The sequence below is a fragment of the Chenopodium album genome, chromosome 20 (assembly GCF_948465745.1).
Source record: "Chenopodium album chromosome 20, dcCheAlbu1.1, whole genome shotgun sequence".
Lineage (NCBI taxonomy): Eukaryota > Viridiplantae > Streptophyta > Magnoliopsida > Caryophyllales > Amaranthaceae > Chenopodium > Chenopodium album.
In genome coordinates, this window is record NC_137853.1 from 30,041,784 (window position 1) to 30,068,000 (window position 26,217).

Consider the following 26,217-nt stretch of genomic DNA (forward strand, 5'->3'; position numbering starts at 1 on the left):
CATGCCGTAGGGTGTAGGTAAAAGTTTGTACTTCCCGACTAATTCAATAAATACGTCATAGGTCAAACCTTACCACATTCAAAATTGATCTCCAAATCCAAGAGGTGAATCGGATGGATTACTACGAGTCTAGGGCTGGCAAATGGATCAGGTCGGGTCGGGTTCGTGTTCGGGTCAGTTTATTTCGGGTCAGCTACCCCCCAACCCTAACCTGATCCATTTAACTTTTCGGGTTGAAAACCCCAACCTGAACCTGATATTTTCGGGTTCGGGTCAACCCGAAATTGACCTTATTTGACCTGATTTTTTTTTTTGGGTTTTAAAATTTTAATCAGATTATTTAACCTGAAACTAGCCTAATTTATTTTTCAAATACCTTTTATTATCAAACCCCTTGATATAATCAAACGAACACTCAAGTTCATAGATACATTGCTTTAGTTGAAACCAAAATAAACAACATAATTTATTGAAACCAAAATTAACTAAAAGAAGTGTGATTAATAAGCGAGCGAGTAATAAAAATAAAAATAAATAAATTACAAGGTAAATAAAAAAACATGAAAAAAAACAAACATCATCAGATTCATCACATTTACTAGATTGTAATATCGTCAGTAGTGTCGCCGGCACTGCTCATTCTACCATAATTCAATTGCAGCGTGGGATCTACCTTAAAGATTGATGAAGTTTAAACTCTTACATGCAAGTTGTTGAACGACTTAAATTGTGATGTCCGATTTTTGGAGTTTAAATTCTTGAGAGTTTGAAGATATAACAATTTGAGAGGAAAAATGAAATATGAGAGAGAAAGAGCTTCCTACGGCTGACAGAATTGAGGCTGAGAGGAGTGAGGGTGTTTGAGGATTTTAGGGTTTTAGTTTTTATTTGAAAATATGGGCTTGGGCTTGCTTCAGTAAGTTTTCTCCCTTTGTCTGTTTTGTTTGTTTGTTTGTTTGTTTGTTTGTTTTTTTTTTTTTTTTTTTTTTTTTTTTTTTTTTTAATTTTTAAATTTTTCGGGTTAAGTGGATCATTTTCGGGTTGAAAATTTCAACCTTAACCTAACCCATTTTAATTTCGGGTCGGGTTCGTGCCAACCCATTTAAGTTTTCGGGTTGAAAATCTCAACCCTAACCCGATATTTTCAGGTCGGGTTCGGGTCGTGTTTTCGGGTCGGGTCAACTTTTGCCAGCCCTATACGAGTCTATGATAAACTTAGGCCCTGTTTGATTCACCTTAATTTTGCTGAACTGAAATTATTTTACTGAAATGAACTTATTTTTACTGAACTGAACTTAATTTTACTAAACTGAAAATATTTTTACTGAACTGAAATTATTTTTACTGATTTTCTATTATAATTTTTCTTTAAGAATATTGAATTTTACTAAACTGAACTTATTTTTACTGAACAGAAATTAATTTTACTGAACTGAACTTATTTTTACTAAACTGAAATTATTTTTACTTAATATTATTTTTTTAAGGTGAAAAGAACGGGCCTTATAGTAGTGATCCCGTAGACTTGCAAATTTGTTACGAGTCCTGATACGAGTAATAAAATTTTAAAAAAGGAGCAATAACAAACTGGATTATAATTCAAAATTCAAATCAACATCTTTCTCTTCTCTCTCACCAACACAAAAGCTCCACCATGTCTGCAACCCTCAAACCCTAAGCTCAGCTCCTTCCATTTTCTCTCTCCTCACACTTTCATTCCCCAAATTCACCACCCTTTTCTTCGCCGCCTCTTTCTCTCTCCTCCATTGTTGACCTTCTTATCCCTCTCATTACTGCGAATTCCTCGCTTCTTTCGCGACATCAAATTTTTAGGAATTTTGACAAGGGGTTTTGTTAATTTTTTGCGTGGTATGATTCAATTTTTCTGGGTTTATTTTGGAATTTCTTTTAATGTTTGCAATTTATATCCTTTTAGAATTTCTGGGTTCTTGTTTATTTTGCTTTTAAGTTCTTGGGGGTTGTTTGTTGATTTTTGTTTGAATTTATAGTGAAATTGGAGGTAAAGAAAAAAAAATCTGAATTTTTTCTTTTTCCTTTGTTGAGCAGAGGAGCTATGGAAGCTATACTGGTTGATTCGGTTCAGAATAGTTTGCGGCATTTTATGTATTCTAATGCCATTTTCATTTGTGAACGTCTTTGTGCTGAGTTCCCTACTGAGGTATGTGATTCATAATGCCCTTTTGGTCTTCTTATGATGTGATTTTAGGCAAATCTCGTAAAATATAAATGATTTTATATCTGGGAGTGGCAGGGTGTTGGGGGAAGGGTGAGATTAGCTGAGATGATGTCGTGGAGAGGGGACGATTTCACTAGAAAGTTGTACTCATTACTTAATTTGGTTGGTGATTTCGAGTTTTATGTTCATTACACCTTTGTTGGATGTGGAATGCTTAGAACTTAGGGGTCTGCCCTTGCTATGTCATTGTTTGGCGTTTAGGAGACGGCTAAAAAATTAATTATAAAAGAGTAGGACACTGTGAGAAGTAACTTGGATGAGAATTGGACTTGAAAATTGACATGATAAAAATACTTTGATAAATTGAATCAGATTTTGGTCTGGGTCTGAACAATGTGTTAGGCAATGCAATTAGTGAACATTTCATATAATGTTTTATTTTGGGGAAAAAATAACATGAGGGTGTTGTACAATTTCACACAATTGATTTTGGTTTGGGTCTATGGGGTTGGAATAGAGAGTGGTGTTTGAGAAAGCTTGGATGGAAAACATTAGAAAGCTAGCCGAAGTTTGAGGATTATGAGGTATTAAAATCTGTTTTTTTAGTCCAATTGAGGTGTTGGTGGCCTCCTTTTTAATGAAATTCTCCTTGCTGTTTGATGGATTATATCAATGCTAGTGTTGTCTCTGTTTGCACTTTAATATGCGGGCATAATTGATGGGTGGATTTTCTCTCATCTGTGTGTGCTGCTTGAGCAATTTAACACTCAGTGTCTCAGTCTAGAATAGATCATGTGATTTAGTATCTCTTAAGAAAATGCTACTAGTTGCTGACTTGCTGCAAGTGTTATCCTTATATGTTTCTATCGTATCTTGATATTTTCTCACCCCTGGATGTAGGTAAACTGGCAATTGTTGGCTAATTGTTACTTGCGAAATAATCAAGCTTATGCGGCATATAATATATTGAAAGGTCTGTATAAACTTTTTTGATTATGACTAAATCTAGAAGTGGATGAAAGTTTTATATACTCTCTACTAATCTAGTATTGAGTTGAGTATTGATTATGCTTTATACATTGCCTTCTTTAAGATGTTTTCAGTTATCTTGTTACTACTTTCTATGATAACTCTTCTAATCTTTTGATTTTTTTGTTTGTTTATGTGAAGGAAAACGAATGGCCCAATCCCGCTACTTGTTTGCCTTCTCATGCTTTCATATGGATCTTTTAAATGAAGCAGAAAAGGCATTGTCCCCTGCTAATGATTCGGGTCTAGAGGTACTTATTGCTTTAGTGCTCGAGAGTTTAAGAGTTTTTTTTTTTTTTTTTACTTTACTCTTTTATTTCATTTTAAGTGTCTACGTTCTGCTTCCAAAGATACTATGTGACTGTAAATCATAGGGCTGTGATTGTTTTGTGATTTTTGTATTTCATACTGCTTTCATTGAATCCCTTGTTTGTCCTGGCACTTTAATCCTGCTTGATAACCTAAACAACACTGCATTTGGAACATTTTGTAACATGATTTCTAATTTATTCGGTGCAGGTACCGAATGATGCAGCTGGCCATTATCTTCTCGGACTTATCTACAGGTTTTTTTTGTCCTTCCATGTTTTATGCATCTATCTTCAAGGATGTCTCAAGTACTAAAAATTGGGTGCATTATAATGTATTTTTGTTGTACCTATATTGTAACGCGTGTGGCCCGTATGTGCTGTCTTACACTCAGTGTACTTTTCTTTTCGTGCTGGGCTGTGTAGCTGGGTATACCATGTAATTTGTTGGTCTAATGAATATTACATTTAGAATCTATTGTGATGTCTAAACTCTTTGAGTTTGAGCTAAAAAATTAAATTTGTTTCTTTGTGAAAGTTGATGAAACCAACTTTACTACTTGGTGATTGTAAATGAGTTCTAATTTCTGCAAACCTTTTATGAGCCCTTGTAAGGCAGTGCCAATATCTGAGTAGTAATTTTTGTCTTTGCAATTTTTCATTGATGCCTTATCTCAGACTGCTGGACATGCAAAATGTCAGAAAAATAGCAACAGAAATAAGAAAAGACAAGCTATTTTTATAACTTTAGATGAGTCCTTGACTTTCCAGTATGACAATGGTTTATGCTTGATAGACATTGTGTCGATTGTGTTAAGGAGAAAGGCAGTGTGCTATACGCATCAGATAGTGACATGGAAATGTAATTTCTGGTTTTAGTATCTTTTGGGGTATTTATCATTTTGGGACTAAGGCTTTGTTGTTGTTGTTGTAGTATCTTTGGGGTATTTATCATTAGGTTGTATTTGGATTCATGGCATTCTATCTTGATATTATGTGATGCATTCTGGTGTACTGTTTGGCAACACTTTATATCCTGGCAAATCAACTAGTGATCTGTGTTTTGTATTTGATCAAAGCCTCAAATTCCAAGTAGTGAATACTGGGAAAAGATAGTAGATATATCAGGGATAATATCTTTTTCATTGTAAGCTACTGATTTCTGAATATTTTGTAATTTTATAAATGTTTGCAACCTGTCACTGTTAATTTAAATCATCCTTGGTTATAGTATCTGATAGCTTGAAATGTTCATTCTCAGGTATACTGACCGAAGAAAGAGTGCTGTTCATCACTTTAAACAAGCGTTGTCCATTGATCCATTGTTTTGGGCTGCTTATGAGGAACTTTGTATATTGGGTATATCCATTGTTCTTACACATACCTTTCTTGTTTCCACTATTTAGAAATAAAGTAAATTAAATTGGAGGAAGTAATGAATGTGAATAGTGAATATTAACAGTAAACAAAGCCAAAAAGTCGATGTGTGTACTCTCCAATTATGTAATATTCATAATTTTTACTGATATATGCAACTCAAGATATATAATAGTGTAATTCTAAATGATAAATAAAACTATTAATATTTTGGTTTGATTTGATCTGAAATTTTCTGGTCTGAGTGTCTGACTGATTTTTAGAAGTATAAGTGATAAGATTCTGAAATAAGTTGAAGAGAACAAGTTCTTAGTTGTCTGCATGGTTTTATTCTTTAGCTTTAGCGGAGATTTGTGCTACTGTGTTATATAGAAGTTTTAGTTGCTGTTGTAGGATATGTTTGGAGTAATATGTTTGAATTTGTATATAGTATTGTAAAGTAGTTAAAAGATGCATTAGTGAAGGTAAGGTGCTTGCTTGTTGGTAGTTGTGTAAGCATAGGAAATGTAGATTGACATGCGCCGATGTGCGCGGGGTGTGCAGTGATAAATATTAACAGTATTATTCCTCTTAAATTAAAGTGACTGTTGTTATTCTCAGGCTCTGCTGAAGAAGCATCTGCTGTGTTCGGTGATTCAGCTGCTCATACCATACAGAAACAGCTGCAGCATGCTTTCACTTCTCAGAGTTTTGTTATTTCCACTGAGGACCAAAATCAAGTTTCTGCTAAGAGCTGTGGAGATGCTAGTCCTAGGCAGCTGAAAACTATCCATGGTAACAGCGCAAAGGATGCTTCTGGAAGTTATCAAGGAGCAAATGTATCTTCAGTTGCTGTCAGTCAATCCCTGAATTGTGTATCTTCAAGCTTGTCATTTTACAATACTCCTTCTCCAATGGCCTCTCAGGTAAGGTATGGTCGTCTCATTCTTAACCCTTTTAGGCTGGATGTTTATTTTTCGGTGAGACTGAGTGTGAGTTGAAGATTCATGCAATCTTGTTCTTAGTGGGAAACTCTATGAATGAAGAGCTCATTAAGTTGTAAACGATCAGTTTGCTATCAAAATTTCCTTTCCACTTTTCGTTTGTCACTTTGCTTAAAATACAACATATATCACTTTGGATAAATATTTGAATTTCATCAAAATAAGAATTGCAATTGTGGTTTTGAGAAGCAATAAGCCAACAAGCCTAAGCAAGTCAACCTCCCCTAAATTTTCTATCTTCTTTACACTGCTGGCACCTTCTCAAAAGCACTAGGGAAAGGCATACATCAATAAATTATTTACATAGAATGATAATGAAGTATGGATTTCTGCAGCAATGCCTTCACACCTGCTGTTAATTTACCCTTTTCAAACAAATTTACTCCAGTTACCCCCCCCCCCCCCCCCCCTTTTTTTTTGCCTCTAAGTGCCTCATATGTCTCAAGCTGTCCTCCTCATTACTATCAGCCAGATTTTTAAGATCAAGCTGTAAGTATACGAACCTTTACTACCTGTATTAGGAGTTGTGAACAAGATTTTTCTCTAATACTTCCTGATAACTGCCTCACAAGTTACTGTACATCTTAATGAATACTTCTATATTACAGTGGATAGTATTCCATCTTTCTGCATCTACAACTAATGTGCTGCTCAATTTTTTTATTTCTATTTTTTTTGTTATTCACTGTGAATTTTAAATGTCTTCCTGTCTCTCATTTATAAAATGTAGATCATTGAGTTACTCCTTTGTATTCCATATTTTCTTCTAATTTTGATTGAATGATCATTATTCAATTGACGTGGTTTAGTTTATGATTAATTTATAATATTCTGAGTAGCTTGTGTAGAGTGGGGACTTGTTTGGTATTTCTTTCTGAATACACTTTATGTAAAACTTTTTACATTGAGAACATGATTTGTACAAGGTTTTGAGACAATGCTTTTTCACCAGAATAAAGAGAAGGGAATCAAGCTATTTTTGTTTTGAAGTTTTCCTCGTTTAGTTTCTGTGATACAGTGGCACTTGTTGCTTTACTGAGTTGTAGGAAATCAATTATTATTTAGTTTCTGAAAAACTCTTTGTAGAATCCTCCTTAGTGATTCTTGGAACTGAGGGTCCACATCCTCCATCATATTTTATGAGTCGTATCAATATTGTCAACTTCCATCTGTCAGTAGTTTGAGTGTCCACATCCTCTCTCATATTTTATGAGTGGTATCAAATTATCAATATTGTCAACTTCCTTCTTTCAGTAGTTAGAAAAAATCGAAAAATTTCACCAGAAAAGAGTGATCTAAAAGCTATATAATGATGACATAAGTCCTTGCATTGCTTTTGAAATTCTGATCTAGGTATGATAGTTAAAAGCAAGTTCTTCCTGGTGGAGCACAAGTTGATTTCAGTAAATATAATTTAGCATCCATTGTTTATTTTTGTTGTTGTTGTGTAACTTTCTTTTTTCTTTTTAGGTAGGTGGGATGTTTCTAAATCGTTCTTTGTGTTTTTGAGAAAAATTCTGTTTATATAAGTTCTTCTATGGCCTTTTAACCTTTTCCTTCTATTGCAGATGTCTGGTATTGCTCCTCCACCGGTTTGTCGGCATGTACAGCAAACTACTGCCCCAGCTAGCAGTGAAAGCTCACCAAGGTCAACTGTAGGAACGACTCTTCAAGCCCCTCGAAGGAAGGTTTTGGATGAAGGGAAATTGAGAAAGGTATTGACCCAACCCTCTGAAAGGGGCGTTTGGTTTGACTTATGGTATCAGGTTTAGGTTTTTGTTTCAAACCATGGGTTTAGATTGGATGAAATGATTGGTACCCAGAAACCCATACATAGTATAAAAAACAAGTTTCATGAACAGGACACGAACAGAGTAGAAGGTAGTACTTGGCTTGTTTAGATATAGATACACTGCATACACAAGAAGCATAAGCTTATCATTTTTGCTAAAGTACTATGACATGCTGCTGAACTGAAAAATAGAGTTCGTGATTTCTTTGCTCTTTAAAAATTGAAATTTTGAAGAAAAGAATATTTGAACATTATTAATGCACGTACTGTCTTTTGGATGATCTTTCTTATTAATGGTATTAAGATTTTTGCTCTTTTTCTGAAAGATGGTTTTCGTTTTATACCTTTTTTATATTACTTTTTGCATCTTTCTCATGTCTGCTGTACTGATTCTGTTGTATTTGATGTTAGATGCTCTGATTATGTGAAACTTAGAAATGAGATACACAGCTTGAAGCTCCTATGATTTTTGTTTAGGAGTGATGATTGTGATCCCTTCTGTTCGTTCTTATTTCTATAAAAATTATCTATTTAGCAGTTAGTTTGCTCTTTGTCTGACATAGGTAAAGTTTTATGGTTTAAAAGAGCTCTGAGGAAGTCTTATCCAGGATAGAGGATCTAAAGCTACCTACTGATAATTCTTTTAGTGCTTTGCTGTAGTATCTTGGTAACATCCTTTTTATTTCTGTTCTTCAGATATCCGGCAGATTATTCTCTGATTCTATTCCCAGAAGAAATACACGACTTTCAGGGGATGCAGGAGGAAGCACCAATACAACGACAACTTCATCAACTGGGAATGGAACCACTCATTCCTTAAAAAATGCTGGTTATTCTAGGTTGGGCAATGTAGGTTTACGCTCAGTGACACTTCGCAAAGGGCAGGCAGGGCTAAATGAAAGTTTTGAAGAAGGTGATTAACTTTGGAGTTATAGTATCTGAACTTGATTGTTATAGAATTTGTCTGAATACCTTTTGTGTCTCCAACCCCAAGTGACTGTCTTATATTGATTCGTTAATGTGCTATTGACTTAACATGGCACCTTTAAATTACCATTGTGTGATTGTGCATGTTCTACTTTCCTTTATGCAAAAGCAATAAACTTGTGTGAAGACTGAAGTTTGACTCATTTCACAAATTGTATCTTGGATTTACATGGAATTCCTTAGGGATGTGCTGTAAATTGGCTGTGTTTTGCCCATTAATCCTTTAGTAGACTCTCCCTTAGTGTTAATTATTGATTAGAAAATTTAATTTGGTGGTCAGCTATGTCTTCCAAAAATAATCATCAAATAGAATTCAGGTCAATTTTCATCTTTCATTATCTGCTTTTTTATTTTTTATTTTTATATTTTAATCATGAAATCTCAGTGCTAATCTATCGGCTGTATTACCTATAAATAATCCTAGTAGGTAGTAGCAATAGCAATTCAGCTTCAGTGCTAAATTTGTGCATATAATTGCCTTTTTTGTTTTATTTTTTTCAAAAAAAACCTAACTGATTTTGATGTTTTTTGCATGCTATTCTGTTAATAGTTCGAAAATTTATTCTTTTTTGATAGTGTTTTTGTTTACATAGATCTCTCTTTTACATGATTATCTTTGGTTAAAATTAGATCATTGCTAGATTTGCTTACAATTAAGGTCTCCTTCAGGAAATCGCCATGAAGCCTTTAGTGATTCGCGATTTAATACACAAGCAAGTATTAGTACATCTTCCTTTTCTGATGCTGGGTCTACGGAGCAGGATGGTGGTTCAATGAATATATGTAGGAATACCCCTGATGATTCTGAAGTCCATAACGGGGCTCTTGAAATCTTAGGCTTATGGAGGCTCTTGGGGGATGGCTTTAGACTATCTTGCATGTACAAGTGCCAGGTAATAATTTATGTCTGCTTAAGCAACTGGACTGTGCTGCTGTAGATGCCTGCTTGAGGATATCAATTTTGTTATATACTTCCTCTTTTTTTATTCTTTATTTTTTATTTTTTTTATTACACCATATTCCTTTTTGGGAAGTTGTATATCAATTGTACCATTTCCTCATTTGGTATGTTTGATTCACTTTTTGCTTGTGTTCACACACAAAATACCCTACCTACCTTTGTTCGCATGTGATAACAAGAATAACAACCATAATCACCCTACCTCTTCTCTCTTTCATTTGTTTGTATCACATGGGCTCATTTGACATTCCCCGTCTTTTACTCTTTTTCTTAAATCTTGTGCCCATACCAAACAGTGCGATTTAAAGCAAATGGAGGAAGTATATAACTTTGCTGCCTGTTAATGCTGTAATAGCCAGTTAATATTTTTCCCTCCTGGTTTTGTAGGATGCATTGGAGATCTATAAGAAACTCCCGTATAAACATTACAGTACTGGCTGGGTACTTTCCCAGGTAATTGCCACTGTAGAGCATTTTGCTGCTGATGGAACAAGTCTCAATAGGAGTAAAACTGGAGCTTGTAGTTTCAATGGTGTCTTTTTTAGGAGAGATGATAATTAGAACCATCTAATATATACAGTAATGTTTTTATGTCTTTTGTTTCCTCTGATGAAAAGTAATGTCCAATTCTATTATTGAAAAGATTGTGTAATTGAAATATGCATTGAATGTGCCTATTATTTTGTCATCAATGTTGCATGAGTTGCTGTGACTGTTGTATTACAACATATTAATATGTAGGACTGGGTGTACTACAGCACATATTATGGTCTTGATCAGATTTAATTGAGAATTAATTGTGGATAACAACTACAGTTCTGAATTTTTGGACCGTGCTTTCTTAGGATCATCCTTTCTTGGTCTGTTTTGGCTGTTTCAGACCACCTGCTTTGTATCTGGTATTGTTAGATGAACAAGGTGAGATTGTTTGTGTAGATATAAATTATGAGTCTAGTTTCAATTTATAATTATTAGGCGTTGCCTTTTTGCTATTTAGGTGCTTCACATAAGCACTTGTGCGTATAAAAATTTCTATGCAGGAGGTATTTAAATTTAGCACTAACATTAGGACATTTTACAAATTGATCAATCTTATTACTTTATTTGTGTTAATAGTGGTTAGGCTATTTAGTGGAGTGAAATCAGGCCAGAACTTGGGTGGTAGAGGGGCTTTATAATTAATTACTTCCAGAATTGTAGCTTAAAAGTTCTATTATCCTTGAGATAATGGGCTTAAATAATTCTGTTATGAGCTATCTAGCATTTGTAGAAAGCGTTGCTGTCTATACTGATTGGTTGTTTATGCAGGTCGGGAGAGCATATTTTGAATTAGTGGATTATCTGGAAGCTGATCGCGCCTTCAGTCTCGCTCGACGCCAATGTCCTTGCAGCTTAGATGGGATGGATGTCTACTCAACTGTTCTCTATGTGAGTTATTTATTAATTTATGATCTTGTGGCTATTTCAACTCCTAAACCAAAAATATGTTTTCTATACGAGCTTTATATAATGACACTGCAAGGGTACCATCTTTTGTGTCCTCAATTTCTCATTGCACTGTATCTCTTTATATCCCTCGGTATATGAAGAGGGGTTGGGTTGTTTATATTTTGGATGTGACGTGAAGTTGGTTTTTTTTTATTTTTTTATTTATTTTATTTATTTTTTTTTTTTTTTTTGTTGTTGTTGCAGCATCTAAAGGAAGATATGAAACTAAGTTACCTGGCTCAGGAGCTGCTGTCAATTGACCGTTTGGCTCCTCAAACATGGTACTTTCTGATGGATCCTTAAACATGTTTATCATATAAGTTTGAGCAGCAGTTTTTTAGTTTCTCTTGTACTGTCTCCATCTTCATTTGATTTTAAAATTTACTATTTGCACAAATATTTTCTTAAAATTTGTGAGTTTGTTGATCAGTGTATGAAAAGGTGGTTAAAGTAAGATAGTGAAGGTAAAAAAGTGGGTGGGTATAAAGGTTGATATAAAGTAAAAGTGAGTGAAATTATGAAAATATTGTAGGGTTATTAAAGGTAATTTAATAAAAAAAGGTTTGCCGAAAATAAAATAATTTGAATATTGAAATAATGTTTTAGAAACAAACCAATATTAAAAGTGTTGATGTCATTTAGAAATGGAGGTAGTATATGCTAAGTTAGATTGTCTTAAAGCTGGTTTAACTTGTGAAGTCTTAACATTTAATAAAAAGTAAGCTTGTTTTTGGTTCCAACATGTCCATATACCTATCATCTACTTTCTTGAGGTCAAGTAAATAGCTACTTCTTGATGTTCTGGTTTGTGGGTTCATGTGCCTTGTGCTTTAGATGGTCCTGTTTTGGTGTCTGATATGAAGTCATCTTTGAAAAATAAAATTCATCAATAGTACCAAAGAGTTGATGAAATGTTTTGTTCTCTAAAATTAATTGAATAATGATTGGAGTAACTGATCCAAAATGATGTGTGGGGCGTGGCAGACTCACATCTCTGGCATTTACTCAGATTTTAATGCATCATTCCACCATTCAACAACCTTGTAACTTTAGGTTAACAGCATCCATAGCTGTGTTGAACAAAGAATGGGGAGGGGGAAGCTTGCAAGGGACACGTAAAAAGACTGAATTTAATTCTTGAGCAGCTGGTTTATATACAAGAAAACAAGATACTGTATTCTAAAATCGTTTTCAGTGTTTATTTGTTAAGCTTATGCTGTTTTTCAGATCTGCACCCCACAACCCCTTCTTTTAATGTTTTCTCATCTGGTTTCTGGCCTTTCTGCTTTCGTGTTACTTAGGAATTAATTTAACGCATTTGACTAAAGCTTTATCATTCAAGTTTATATCCAATATGTTTGGAAAGTTTATCATGTTCTGTGTGGTGTTCTTTTGGTCATTAATCTCAAAACGTAATTAATTCAATGATGGATTGTGACTTCACCTGCTGGCTCTCGCTAGCTTTTGAGTTTGACCTACCACCTATATATCTTGTTTGGTTCTTTTCTGCAAATCTTCGGGACCTGACACTAATTTTATGTTACTTGGCTGTGCAGGTGTGCCATGGGAAATTGTTACAGCTTGCAAAAAGATCATGATACAGCTTTGAAAAATTTTCAGCGAGCTGTGCAACTTAATTCAAGATTTGCTTATGCTCATACTCTCTGTGGTCATGAGCTTGTTGCTTTGGAGGACTTCGAGAGTGGAATTAAAAGCTTTCAGAATGCTCTCCGTGTTGATTCACGACATTACAATGCATGGTACGGTCTTGGAATGGTCTACCTTCGCCAAGAGAAGTTTGAGTTTGCTGAACATCATTTTCAAGTTGCGTTCAAGATTAATCCGCACTCTTCTGTAATCATGTCATATCTTGGAACAGCCCTGCACGCTCTAAGGGTATGATGCTTATGTTGTGGGTTTTAGTTTCCTGTTTGACAAATTTCTTTTCATTATTCTTATCCAACTGTTTTATGTTGCTGAATAGAGAAATGAGGAAGCATTGGCAATGATGGAAAAAGCTATTTTAGCTGATAAAAAGAATCCTCTTCCCATGTATCAAAAGGCTATTGTACTGTCTGGTATGGATAACTATGATGAAGCTCTAAGGGTCTTGGAAGAGCTTAAGGAATATGCACCCCGTGAATGCAGTATCTATGCATTGATTGGTAAGATCTATAAGCGGAAGAACATGTATGATAAGGCCATGTTGCATTTCGGATTGGCTCTAGACTTGAAGCCATCAGCAACAGATGTTGCCACCATAAAGGTAACTTCTTGCATCTATGGACTCTGATATGGATTGGCCTCTTTCACTCTTTGATGTCCAATTGGACTCCTAATACGGAAATATCGACAGATTGAAAGTATTAGTTTCTTCATCACACCGTGCTTTATTGTGATTCTTTATTTTGTGTGTGTGTGTGTGTGTGTGTATGTTTTGCTTTTACATGATCGTATTATTTCTCTGATTTGTAAAATAAACTCATTTATCTTTGAGATGATTTTAACTTGTTGGAAAGGCTTTCAACTAGTTATACTGCTCTTTAAAAATTGAAAAGTTTGGTTGTGGTTTCCAGGCTGCCATTGAAAAGTTGCATGTACCAGACGATTTGGATGATATCTTATAGACAAACTTTCTGAAATTATATCGGATACATTACAACACACTCGGAGCCCTCTGGCCCCTGGAGTGTACCTGGTTAATCCTCCCTCAGATGTACAAGTTCTTGAGGGTTAGCCAGGTTGCTCCCCTTCCGGCCAGGAAATTCTGTAATATACCACAGTTTTGCCGGTGTTCACAAAAGTGTTGTAAATCGGGCGATGGGAACCAGCCATGACTTTCACATCATGCTGGGAAAAGGTGTATATCAGCTGTAGCTCAGTAGTTTGTATAACCTTGAAAATTGTTATTTATTTGTTCACTAGTGCCCTTTTAGTTTTGGACTTTTGGTGAAGAAATCCACTTTGCACTAATATCAGTTTCAAAATAATATAAGCACCCTTTTATTGTTTCAGATGTCCTAAAATCCTCTTAAACTAGTGAAAATGGACATTGATCCGTTCTTGGTTCAAGCCATTCCTTGTGATAATCAAAGCCTTAATCAATCTTGCGTTCTCTCTCAGTTTTGAAAAATTTATTTATGTTTTGAAATCAAACAAAATGTTTCCTATGTTCCAATAAATTCGTTGATATGTTTCTTTAGTTGTGTTTGTCATTGTTTTAACTACTACGTATATAGTTAGCTCTTTTTACATACAAGTAGTATGAGTCTAAATCACAAAAGTTAGCCTTTATTCACTTCACCTTAATAAAATATAATTCAATAAAAATAATTTGAGTTCAATTAAAATTAGTAGTTTTAAAGAAGAATTATATAGATTATGAATAAAGTTAATTGTAGGATTAGCAAAATCAATTTTAGTTTAGCAAAAAAAAATCAGTTTGTTAAAATAATTTTTATAATTCAATAAAATTAAGATGAAGTGAACAGGGATTTAGTTACTGTAAGTTTTGTGAATAGTATTAATGTCAAAATAGGTTTACTTATATTATGCACGTGTTAAATGGGTGTACCTTTTTTTTGGGTGCAAAAATTGGGTGTACTTGAATTTGCTAGGGATCCCACTTTTTTATTTGGTTAATCTCTATATGTTATTAATGATTACATATTAAATTAATTTGACTTTGGGTCGATTAGGTTCAATATTAGTGTGATTTGTGTTAGGCCCCTGTTCTCTTTACCTTAAAAAAATAATATTAAGTAAAAATAATTTCAGTTCAGTAAAAATAAGTTCAGTTCAGTAAAAATAAGTTCAGTTCAGTAAAATTCAGTTTTCTTAAAGAAGAATTATAATAGAAAATCAGTAAAAATAATTTCAGTTCAGTAAAATTCAGTTTAGTTCAGTAAAATTCAGTTTAGTTCAGTAAAAATAAGTTCAGTTCAGTAAAAATAATTTCAAGATCGTCAATAACATTTTCTTGATTAATATAATTTCTTTTCCAATTTGAGCATATTTGCAGTTCTTGTTTTGAATTGTATGCTTAATCATTTCACCATATCCCTTTGTGCTGATGTTTTTGAGCAATTTTTATGTTATGGAGTTTTTTCTATAATAGGTATATAGTGGAAATATTTTTGATAACTTCTTTTTAACTTGAGTTATCACCCTAGCCTATCATTACCTCTATTCCTTTATAGTAGTCTTATATACTTCGCACTTTCGTAGAATATTTTAATATAGAACCAAATTTTTTTGATGAAGAATTTCCGTATATAAGAAAAAGAATAATCGTGTGATATTAGGTCTATCCTCATTGTGTCAACACTGTACATCATAAGTAAGATTTGAGTCTAAACCTTGAGATATGAAGTAAGAGTATTAACTAGCGAGTTAATTGTTATTATATATACACTTCTTCTGTTTTTTAATCATTATTGCAAGTTACAATATATCCCTTTGACACACACTTTAAGTATGATATAGACTTGATAAACAAACAAATTAATTGAAATAATTTTACAATCGATCTGTACTTATATATGCAACATACTAATTTAACACCCATTTTAAATAATATAGTTTAGTATGTCTACTTAATCAATCTCCTAAATCACATGTCGAAAATGGGAAGTGCAATTTAGAATAGCCACCACACATTGTAATGTTACTATGTAGTAAGTCATTTAATTTGCAAATGATTTGTATCATTGTATATTACGTAGTAATATGCAATGCTTTTTGTGTGGTTTTGGCCTTTAGTACTATTATTGATTGACTTTATATCTACAATACTATGTGCAAGCCCTCGAGGAACTTGTGCAGGTTCTTTTATTTATTTATTTTTTTAAGGAGGGAATTAAGTGTTCCACCTTTTATTAAGCTAAGACACTGTCAATGAATCTTGATAATAAAAAATTATTCAAGTGTAATTCAAAGTGAAATTAATTGAGGAAAAATACAAATGTTTACAATGTTTTTTTAAAAACAATATCTAGAGTCAATTTATATTTTACGAGTTGCACACTAAATAATATAATAGTTGAACTACAAATTTATAACACATATTATCTTGAAGAACAGATAATGTTGCTAAGCTAAGAACTAAATCTTATTCAATATTAGTAACCTTGGAATTTAAAAAAAAAAAAAAGAAAAGAAAAGAAAAAAGTTAACAAATGAATAGTTCAAACATCAAAACATTGCATATTTGCATTGATCGTAAAATGGAGCTAGTAAATTATTAGTAGTAAAGTCTATTGTGAAGGTTGTGTGTCTAGTGCATGATAGATAGTAAGAATTAAGAATATCACTTTTCAACCATTAATCATAAATCCATAGCCTTTTAGAGCATTATCTTGTACATAAGTTAATGGTAAAGTTTTGGGTGAGACGGACTCACGTGAGTCCACTATCATTTTTTGGTGTTGCGGGCCTCACGATCGGGTTTAGTTAGCCCGCGCCTTTTTATTGGACTTTTGTTATTGAGCCCGGTCTCACACAAAACCTTTTGTAAATTAATACAAATAGTAGAGTACAATTTAGTTTTGTAAAAATAAAAAGAGCTAAAACAAACTTCAACTCTATTCACAACATTTCAAGCAGACCTTTCTTGTAATTTACTCACGAAAAATCCAAACCAAGATTTAATTACAATATAAAAGTAATTTAACATAGTATATTTTTTTTGAATAGAAATAAATTTAAACAATTGATTCTTCCTTGAACAAATAGCCAAAAATTATATACAAAAAAACTAAAAAAAGCAACATATCCAAAAAAAAAAAAAAAAAAAAAAAGGTTGTATAAAAAAGACAGAAAAAATCAACGAATAAACAGTCGTTTTCATCCGCCGATACCAACACCAAAAAGCCGCCATTTCACCGCAAACCCAGTCTTCTCACTTTCTCTCTCCTCACTCACCAAGGTCACTTCTCTCTCTACATTTTCTCTCTCTACATATTCGCATTCAATAGATTTAACTAACACCATTTCTACCTAACTACTATACTACTTCTTCACCAACATTCTATTCTTCTATTACTTTTCATTGACTTTCTCTTTAATTTGATTCTGGAAAAAAGAAAAAAAAGAATAATTCTATTTTCATCGAATTTTGATTTTTCCAGATTTGTTCAAATTTTTGGTTTGATTTTCCGATCCATTTGATTGATGTTGCATTGTTTGTTGTAGAAGTTGAATTGTAAGAGTATCAATGTCTTGGCTTGTTAAGCAAGTTGTTAACAATGGAAGTCTTCAGTATTCCTCGGTATTTTTGCTGATTTTTTTTTCATTTTTTTTTAAATTTATTGTTGCAATTGTAGAAATATTGAAATTGTTGAATTTTGATTGATGTAGATTTTTTTATATTTTTTTTGCTATTTTTTTTGCAGAGAATTCGGGCTTTACAACATGCTGCTAGGACTTTTGCAACTGCAGGAAAAGAGGTGATTTTAATTTTAATTTTATTTATTTAATTTTATTTTTTTGAATTCTTAATTTGGCAATTAGATTTGTGTGCTTGTGAATTTTGCAGTAATTGATTTCGCGCATTGTAATTGTAATTTTGTTGTAGTTTGGAGTTGCGATTTGTCAACGATTTGATTAGGGTTTAATATGATAGTTTGCAAATTGCTAGTTAGTTAAAATATATTTTTCTGGTTACGGTGAGAGAAGCCTTTGCTGCTATGCAATTGTGGAAGAGTTGGCTTTAATTTGCTTTGGTTTGCTGTTAATTGCTTAGTTATGGTTCGGGATCTGATTAGGGTTGTTGAATGAGGTGCATTGTACTTGAGTGTCAGACAACATCTTCACGTGTAATTGGTTTTAGGTTAGCATACATTGTGTGTTTGTACATTATAAGAGGAGTTCTTGCCTTCATTAGGTCTGTTTGTTCTTCCTATTATGCACGATAGGATCTTTGTTTGTATATACATTGCTATTTTCACGATTTTTGCACAATTCCTTCTTCATTTAGTCACCCTTTTTTCGGATTTTTTGATGACGCAATGTTATGGACTCTACAGATGACAGTCAGGGATGCTCTAAATTCTGCATTAGATGAAGAAATGAGTTCAGATCCTAGTGTCTTTGTGATGGGTGAAGAGGTACTGTGTAAATACTATTGGATGTCTGTATTTTCTGCACTTTATACCGAATGTGATTTGTAGAAGTTAATGCTGAATATGTTTTTCTTTTGCACACAAACAGGTTGGTGAATACCAAGGAGCCTACAAGGTTAGAATTTTACTATTCTGTCCACTTTTTATGTCTTGGATTATTGCTTTCGCCAAACTATTCTGCTCACATACATCTTTTCTGTTATAATTTTGCATCAGATAACCAAAGGGCTTCTGGACAAGTTTGGTCCAGAAAGGGTTATTGATACTCCAATTACAGAGGTTTTTCCTTGAAGATGTTATTCATTTATCTTCATTTGATTTGTAAATAATGAATATTTTTTCCCTCTTAAACTGCTTTTCACATGCTGTAGTCAATCAGGGATTTATATGTTATATGGTTGTGCAGGCTGGCTTTGCTGGTATTGGAGTTGGTGCAGCATACAAAGGACTCAGACCTGTTATAGAATTTATGACATTTAACTTCTCGATGCAGGTAAGAATTTTTTTATTGGCAGTTTTGTTTCTATTTTGTTGGTTAGAAGGGTGAGTGAAGGATAATTTCAGGAGAACATAGAAGTGTAGAACTATGGCTTATAATTTATTTGCTATTGAATTTGATTATCCCCACTTATGGGAGATTGGTTCAATTTGATTATCCTGGTTTATGTCAACCACAATTTCTGGTCTTAACTCACAATTCATATGCAGGGATTAAGGCTTTGATTGGTTGACTCAATTTGATTATTCTGGTTTAAGTCAACCACAATTTCTGGTCTTAACTCACAATTCATGTGCTGGGATATCGGTTTTGTCTTTTTAAGGTAGATTGAATTAAAAAAGAATCTAACTAAATAATTTCATGAAGAACTAAAAGTCTGACCTAGTCTCGTAGCATTTTTAATAGCCGTGTTGCTTCAATGACATTACTCTTCAAAACTGTGTGCTGCAGTTTAAGAACAGGATTTTCAGCTGCTGCTTGAACTTCTTTCACTTTTAGTAGCTTGTTTGTTGGTTTTATTAACTCAAACAAAATCCATCCACTAGTAACAAACCCGTGCGAAACAGGAACAGTGGATATTAACAAAACCCAAGTTAGCAATTTGAAAGACAGTTGGGGTCCTTTGTCTTGGTCAAAATCAATGAGTATTTTTTATATCCAAACAGCCTCTTGAAACAGCCTTATGAATTAAATGGTCATACATTACTTGTGCAGTACGTTTATACTACTAATTCTAAATCTGATATTTGTCAATGGCATATGTTTTTAATGATATATGGATTTTGAATATGTTCAATCACTCTTGGAACACTAATTGGATTTGAAATGCCTGAATTACTCGCATCACTTTCCTTATTTTATATAAAAAGAAATTCTTCACTCACATCCTCAAAAAGTGCTGACATATTTTCCACTGACTCATCTTGATCCTTTTTGCTCTTTCCATTTATTATGTTTTGTGAGATCAAAAAAAGCTCGCGCGGGGGGTGGTAACAGTATAAAGTCAAGTAAATTGCATAAAATGTTGTGCGTAGTGCGGTGAAAGTGTTACGACTAATTTGGGACGGAGGGAACATCATTATTAATCTTCTAGAATCCAATCCCACACCATTTAAGGTGACAATGTGACATAAATCACTTCTGCACCCTTGGATATTTCTGCCTTGTTATTTTTTATTAGTGACTAAACTGTAATATTCTAATCAAGCTATTTTAACGAGTTTTTTATTTCTTGCATATCATATGTGGTTGCTACATCCACCATATGAAATTAGTCTTTGGTGTACTCTTAACAAGTTTTAGCACGTTGTTTGGATTGAGAAAGTTGGAGGGAAAGGAAGAAAAGAGAAAAGAAGGGATCTACCCTCCCTTGTTTGAGTACCATTTCGTAGGAGTGAAGGGAAGAGAAATGGAAAGATTTGGAGGGAAAGTGTAATCTTACCTTCTCCCTCCCTCCCTCTCCTCCCCATTTCTTCTTCTTTCCTCCCTTACCTTTCCCTTCCACTTTTCGATCCAAACAAACCGTAAGCGTCTGGTCTTATTTTCCTTGTGCTTGCCAACAGTCTTGTTTTGTGAATAGGATTTAACACCACTTGCATCTTTATTGGGTTATTGGCATTTAAGTGATTCTTGACCTGGCTCATGGCGAATGATGCAATGAATATTCTCTTCCTAGTCTACCTGTACGCTGTACCATGACGAATAGGATTCGATGAACAACCTCCTTTCTTGCTGTGACTTCTTAAGTATCATCCTTGATCTGCTGATCCAGTTTGGACAGATATATTTGTGTTTTTATCATAACAAGTTTCTCAGCCTTCTTAACCGCTGCATAGCTTATGTTTCAGAATTCTCTTAATTCTAGTGCTGCAACTTGTTAATTAAAATATATACATTATATAGATGTCGATGAGATTTGTCCCAAGGATTTTGTTCTCTTTCCAAGGCTGTACAAATAAGCTACCTGGCATCAACTGTGTTAACATGAACTACAATTTCGCACGTTAGGACTGACGCTAACAAACATCGCACAATTAACTTTCTAATATTTGGTATCTCGCTGATAATGAAACCCTAATTGTTTGGGATAGAAAAATCAAAGCCCCTTCTTTGTAGAGACGTGTAAGTGTTGTCTGGTTTTTCTTCAGAAAAATTTACCATTCACATTGAAGTGTTCTTTTTTGCTGGTTAGAGTTTCCCATTCATACTAATTATTAAAATATTACAATATGGATAAATTTTACTAATGTGTGGAAATTTTATGCCTTCTATTTTATCTTTGATCATGCTGACATACTCCATTCCTATGTGTAACAGGCAATTGATCACATTATAAATTCCGCTGCAAAATCAAACTATATGTCAGCCGGTCAGATATCTGTACCCATTGTTTTCAGAGGTCCAAATGGTGCTGCTGCTGGAGTTGGTGCTCAACATTCCCAGGTTTGATTTCATTGCCTCTGTTCAGAAAGTTAATGTGATTTTTATTGCGACCTGTATGTTACTTGGTTATCTTTCTCTTAAAAATGCCTCAACATCAGGCATAATGGCAGTGTAGTCTGTTGATACCTGAATTTTCAAGATCTAACATGTTTCTCTGCATTCTGGAGAAGGGTGTGGAGTTGATCTTTGAATATTTTATCATGACATTGGAGCTTTATTAGTCCTTGAAAGAATCCTTGAAGTACTTCATTTGGGGAAAGCTGCAAAATTAATTGCAACATTACTTAAATTGGACAATGATTCTCTCTTTACTCTTGTTACCACATGTGTCTTTCTTTTTTTCTTTTTTTTTTTTTAAAAAAAATTTCTTTTTATTTCTCCCTCTCTCCTCAGTTATAATACCCTGCATCCCTTCCACATTACAATTAAAAGAGAATGGAGGAAGTATTTATGGTGATGGCTGATAAAGTTTCGCTGGCTCTTTTCTTGATTGACATTTCAATGTGTTTATTAATTCCACATGTCTTCTGGTTGAAATTTTGGTTATCTTGTTATGACATACATGATTTGATCCTAGGTCCTCAAGACTAATTGAGTATCATTAATTCCAAAAAGCATGAGAAGTAGAATAGTGGTTGCTATTAGCTATTCCAGCAAACAAATAACCCATCTGATACAATTGCATCATGCAAAAACCAAGAAGTTCCATGAGAACCCTCTTACATCTTCCATATGGGTAGGTCTGTGTGAGAACAGCAATTCCGGATTATCTTGTGCTATTACAGTTATTTTATAAAATAGCAAGGAAGAATTATGGGTTTTTAACATATTACAAAACCTTTGTCCAAGCCCTTTATCATTTCTGCTCTTAGACTTGAAGATCACCATGGTCAGGTGTTGCTTTTTGCTTGAGTAACAAATTTTCTTTCTACCCAAATGGGCTGGATACACATAAAGACTTGTAACCTGTAAACCTGGGCTTTGCTTCTTCCACCATTGTTAGAAGTTGCAAGGCATATAGTTTAGCATAGCATGCTCTCCCATAAGCTGGGCAGCGTGTTAGCATATAAAAATCTGGTGTTTCATTCTCTTATTTCACCACTGCAGACTATGAGTAGGATTGATTGTACCATTCTCTTATACTAGATACTTTGTACTCAATTATGATATCAACTCTTTTGTTTGGCACTTTTACCCTGTTAACATTTCCAAGATATCTGTTCCATTTTATATTTTAACTGTGTATTTTTTCCATTGTCCGGGGTCAACTTTCAAAATAACTTAAAATTTGAAGAAAATGTTATAAAGAGTACTTCCTCCGACCTTATTTGTTCTTTCTGTTTCACAATTAGGAAGGTTTAATAAATTCTGCTCATTTGGAATCATCTATAAATACAGATAAAATATTCTCATTAATTTTTCTCTATTTATTTGGTGAATGTGCCTAAATTTAATATTATTATTTTCACAATTCTTCACTAAGTGAATTTCCCCATCCACGATCCCAATTTGTAACCATCATATCGATTTCTTTGCCCTTTTTTTTTATTTTTTATTTTTATTTTTTTATTTTTATGAAAAGTGGGACTATTTAATACTCCCTCTGATCCTTTTGTTTTTCTCATTTTGAATCAGGGAGTAAACTATGAAAAGTGAATCTTTTTAACGAGAAAATAAATTAAAGTAATTGAGATTCTAGTTTTTTTATCGCAAAAAATTGAAAAAAAGGGAGGAGGAAATTCAATTAGTGGAAAATTGTTAGAAAAAATGTATGGAAAAGAGAAAAAAGGTAATAACTTTTGACATATTCACCAAAATTAAGGAAAATCAAAGAGAATTTCTTTCATATGTGAAAAGATTCTAAATGGGTATCTATTTGAACCTTTCTGAATGGGAAGAACAAAATGGATCATAGGGACTAGGGAGTATCAAAAGTAAAATTTCTTGTATGTTAATTGTTTCTCTTACATTAAGATTCATTTCTTAAATAACTCCCCGATTCCAAATGAGAAAAACAAATAGGATTGGAGGGAGTACTTTGTATAATTTTATTGAATTTTCTTGAATATTAGACTAAAAGCAATTTAAATATTGTAAGTCCCCATGTAACTAGTTTATAAAAATCTTTGGTCTAATATAGCCAGACCTTAAAAAGCGAACTGTTGCAATATCTAGATTTTAGAATGGGGCAAATACTGTATTATATTGTAACTTAAGTACAAGTATTTTTTTTTATCAACCTTTGAATCTTTTTTAGTTAGTTATGGAGATTTCGACAACCTTTTTTATCTTTTTTTATTTTATATGGTAATTTTTGAATTTTTTTTCCCCTAGATATACCTTTATTTTCTAGTTTTGTACTTAAATTGTGTAATTCTCTGTATTTCAATCCCCTGATTTCTTGAAAATTAGTTGAATCTTGCTGGTGATCAGCTCAATCAATCTATTGGAATCTTTTATTTATAAATTCAAAGTCATGGTTTAAGCTTACTTCTATGCCTCTGCAGTGTTATGCAGCGTGGTACGGTTCATGCCCTGGTTTGAAGGTACTATGTCCATATTCATCAGAAGATGCCCGAGGGTTGCTCAAAGCTGCCATTAGGGATCCTGACCCTGTTGTTTTTCTAGAAAATGAGATACTGTAAGTGATGATACATATTTATTGTTTTTTATCTTTTCAATTGTGGATTTGCTCACCGTCTAATTTACAAAATTTTGATATGTTTCTCTGTAGATATGGAGAGTCCTTCCCTGTTTCAGAAGAAGTTCTTGACCCTAATTTCATCCTTCCAATCGGGAAAGCAAAGGTTCAATGATTTTCTTGATGAAATATCTCAATTATTGAACATAGATTGATGAAGTTGCCTGACCAATTCTTTATTTTCAATACAGGTAGAACGACAAGGAAAGGACGTCACAATCACAGCTTTCTCTAAGATGGTGGGCTACGCTCTGAAGGTACAATATTTCTTTTAAACGTTGCCCTCAAATTTAGTACATCATTTTGTTCTTTTCACATTTTTCTGTAAACTATAGAGTGTATAACTTGACTTTCCTGTACTGCAGGCAGCTGACATATTGGCAGAAGAAGGAATAAGTGCCGAGGTAACTTTTTGTTTTTGTTTTATATTGATATTGCTGCATACTGTTCTTACTTTAGAATTGCTGCTTACATTTTGAGGACTCAAGGATATTAACTGGCATCTTCTATTGTTCAGGTGATAAATCTCCGTTCAATTCGTCCTCTTGACAGACCTACAATCAATGAATCTGTCAGGAAAACAAATAGGCTGGTAACCGTTGAAGAGGGTTTCCCGCAGCATGGAGTTGGTGCAGAAATCTGGTAATCATCACCTTGAATATACTTGCCTTTTATCCCCCTTTTTCTTTAGTGCTCCCTCAAAAAGGTTCATTTATAATTGCTTGTATAATATTATATTTTTAGTTGATCTTCGTGCATTGCTTCACTCATTATAAGGTGTGCTGCAATAACAATGTCATGTGTCAATTGAGCTTAGACCATCTGGCATTGAGTTCTCAACTGTACTTTTTTCGCTTAAATCAACTATATGTTGTTTAGCTAATTTTTTTTCTCTTTATTTGTACAGTGCATCAGTTGTTGAAGATAGCTTTGCGTACCTAGATGCACCAATCGAAAGGATTAGTGGTGCTGACGTTCCTATGCCTTATGCCCCAAATCTCGAAAGGATGGCCGTCCCACAGGTTCAAATTATATTCTCTTTATTGATCATAGTAATTTTGTTCTTTCTACATTCATGAAGTAGTAGCACCTGTCAATCCTGCTATATTTATTTTATTTTAAGGGGTATTACAATATAAATTTAGCTCTTCATAAATAACACAAACTTGCCTGCAAGAAAGTAAGTGCAATCAAGGTTTAAATGAAAAATTAAAGCTCAATTAAAGACAATGAATTTGATACTAGCCTGCAATTTTCGACATATAGTTGATTTTCAGCATAGGCTATTAGGATATGTGGTCATTAATATCTAACTACGCTTGAGGGACTTGTTGCTTATATAAGGTAACTAATCTTTTGGGCAAAGCGGGTCGCATCTTGTACCTTAACATCCCATGGCCGTGGAAAAAAATTGTTGGGAATATATTCTAAACCCAGACATTTGCTATGTCATTTGTTTATAATTGTCTATTTTCTGCCTTTTTGTATTTCAGATTGAGGATATTGTTCGAGCTGTAAAGCGAGCATGCCACAGATCAAAATGAACTGCTGAACACTGAATCTCAAATCAATCTATGAATTTTATCTAATTTCACACATTGATATTGATGTAATTTGTTATTTTTGCCACTGGTGTGGCTGCTTTGGTCAAAATTCGAGGGATAACATTGTGTCCGAAATAAAATTTTGTAACATTAATCTGCCCAAAATTTTCCTGTGGTACCAACAAGAGCAATAGCTAATACAAAAGGTTGCAAAGTAATAAAATCAATGCAGCCTTATTTTTCTTAGTCAATTTAAGTTGGTTATTCCTTGTTAGAAAAAATAACTTGTGTAACTTATACTGAAGTACTTCGTATCTAATTATTCTTTTGAATACTCTACCAACTCACTGGCCTAAGTCCTTCTTTATGCTAACTAATATGGTAATACTAGCACGGTACCACCTTTGGTCACAACTCAGTAGCTACTTACACACTCTCTTCTGCTACCACTAAGAGTCGAGTAGAAATATTAACCATCACCTCAAAAGAATGTCATACTTCTCTCTATCCGTTTCCTAACGTGATTAAGACTAAAGTTATTGTTTATTGATTTTATTAGAGGATCTTGGATTAAATCTTATTTCTCACAATATATTTATTTTTTCCTTTTCATTTTTTTCAATTTTTTGGGTGTTCAACTATATTTTCTATTTTTTTTTTCTTTTCGATCGACCTTGGAAAAATATCATCATAATCGGACAATATACAATTAAGATACTTTTTAAGAAAGAAAAGAAAAGAAAAGAAAAGTTGTTTTTCATTTTCTTTCTCATTACTCTATAACTTTG

General features: G+C 33.5%; 2 protein-coding genes across 2 annotated transcripts; both read left to right on the top strand.

Moving 5' to 3' along the window:
• Positions 1 to 1,592: 1,592 nt before the first annotated feature.
• On the top strand, positions 1,593 to 14,168 carry LOC145597731 (cell division cycle protein 27 homolog B-like). The gene is made up of 16 exons (XM_081653970.1): positions 1,593 to 1,869; positions 2,068 to 2,179; positions 3,098 to 3,170; positions 3,368 to 3,477; positions 3,746 to 3,792; positions 4,796 to 4,893; positions 5,512 to 5,816; positions 7,463 to 7,609; positions 8,383 to 8,599; positions 9,343 to 9,566; positions 10,022 to 10,087; positions 10,943 to 11,062; positions 11,327 to 11,403; positions 12,679 to 13,018; positions 13,107 to 13,388; positions 13,699 to 14,168. The coding sequence occupies exons 2-16, from the start codon at positions 2,075 to 2,077 to the stop codon at positions 13,747 to 13,749; spliced, it is 2,262 nt and encodes a 753-aa protein (XP_081510096.1). The 5' UTR covers positions 1,593 to 1,869; positions 2,068 to 2,074; the 3' UTR covers positions 13,750 to 14,168.
• Positions 14,169 to 16,968: 2,800 nt separating this feature from the next.
• On the top strand, positions 16,969 to 25,680 carry LOC145597733 (pyruvate dehydrogenase E1 component subunit beta-1, mitochondrial-like). The gene is made up of 15 exons (XM_081653974.1): positions 16,969 to 17,048; positions 17,315 to 17,390; positions 17,515 to 17,568; positions 18,148 to 18,228; positions 18,332 to 18,358; positions 18,460 to 18,522; positions 18,650 to 18,736; positions 21,059 to 21,184; positions 23,692 to 23,825; positions 23,919 to 23,991; positions 24,077 to 24,142; positions 24,251 to 24,289; positions 24,403 to 24,527; positions 24,793 to 24,907; positions 25,379 to 25,680. The coding sequence occupies exons 2-15, from the start codon at positions 17,337 to 17,339 to the stop codon at positions 25,427 to 25,429; spliced, it is 1,095 nt and encodes a 364-aa protein (XP_081510100.1). The 5' UTR covers positions 16,969 to 17,048; positions 17,315 to 17,336; the 3' UTR covers positions 25,430 to 25,680.
• The last annotated feature ends 537 nt before the right edge of the window (positions 25,681 to 26,217 follow it).

Excerpts from the sequence above, each read along its gene's own strand:
- LOC145597731 (XM_081653970.1), top strand. The coding sequence starts at position 2,075 with ATGGAAGCTATACTGGTTGATTCGGTTCAGAATAGTTTGCGGCATTTT. Across the intron at positions 3,478-3,745 it reads CTAATGATTCGGGTCTAGAG|GTACCGAATGATGCAGCTGG; the intron begins GTACTTATTGCT and ends TATTCGGTGCAG. Across the intron at positions 7,610-8,382 it reads ATGAAGGGAAATTGAGAAAG|ATATCCGGCAGATTATTCTC; the intron begins GTATTGACCCAA and ends TCTGTTCTTCAG.
- LOC145597733 (XM_081653974.1), top strand. The coding sequence starts at position 17,337 with ATGTCTTGGCTTGTTAAGCAAGTTGTTAACAATGGAAGTCTTCAGTAT. Across the intron at positions 17,569-18,147 it reads TTGCAACTGCAGGAAAAGAG|ATGACAGTCAGGGATGCTCT; the intron begins GTGATTTTAATT and ends TGGACTCTACAG. Across the intron at positions 24,143-24,250 it reads TGGTGGGCTACGCTCTGAAG|GCAGCTGACATATTGGCAGA; the intron begins GTACAATATTTC and ends CCTGTACTGCAG.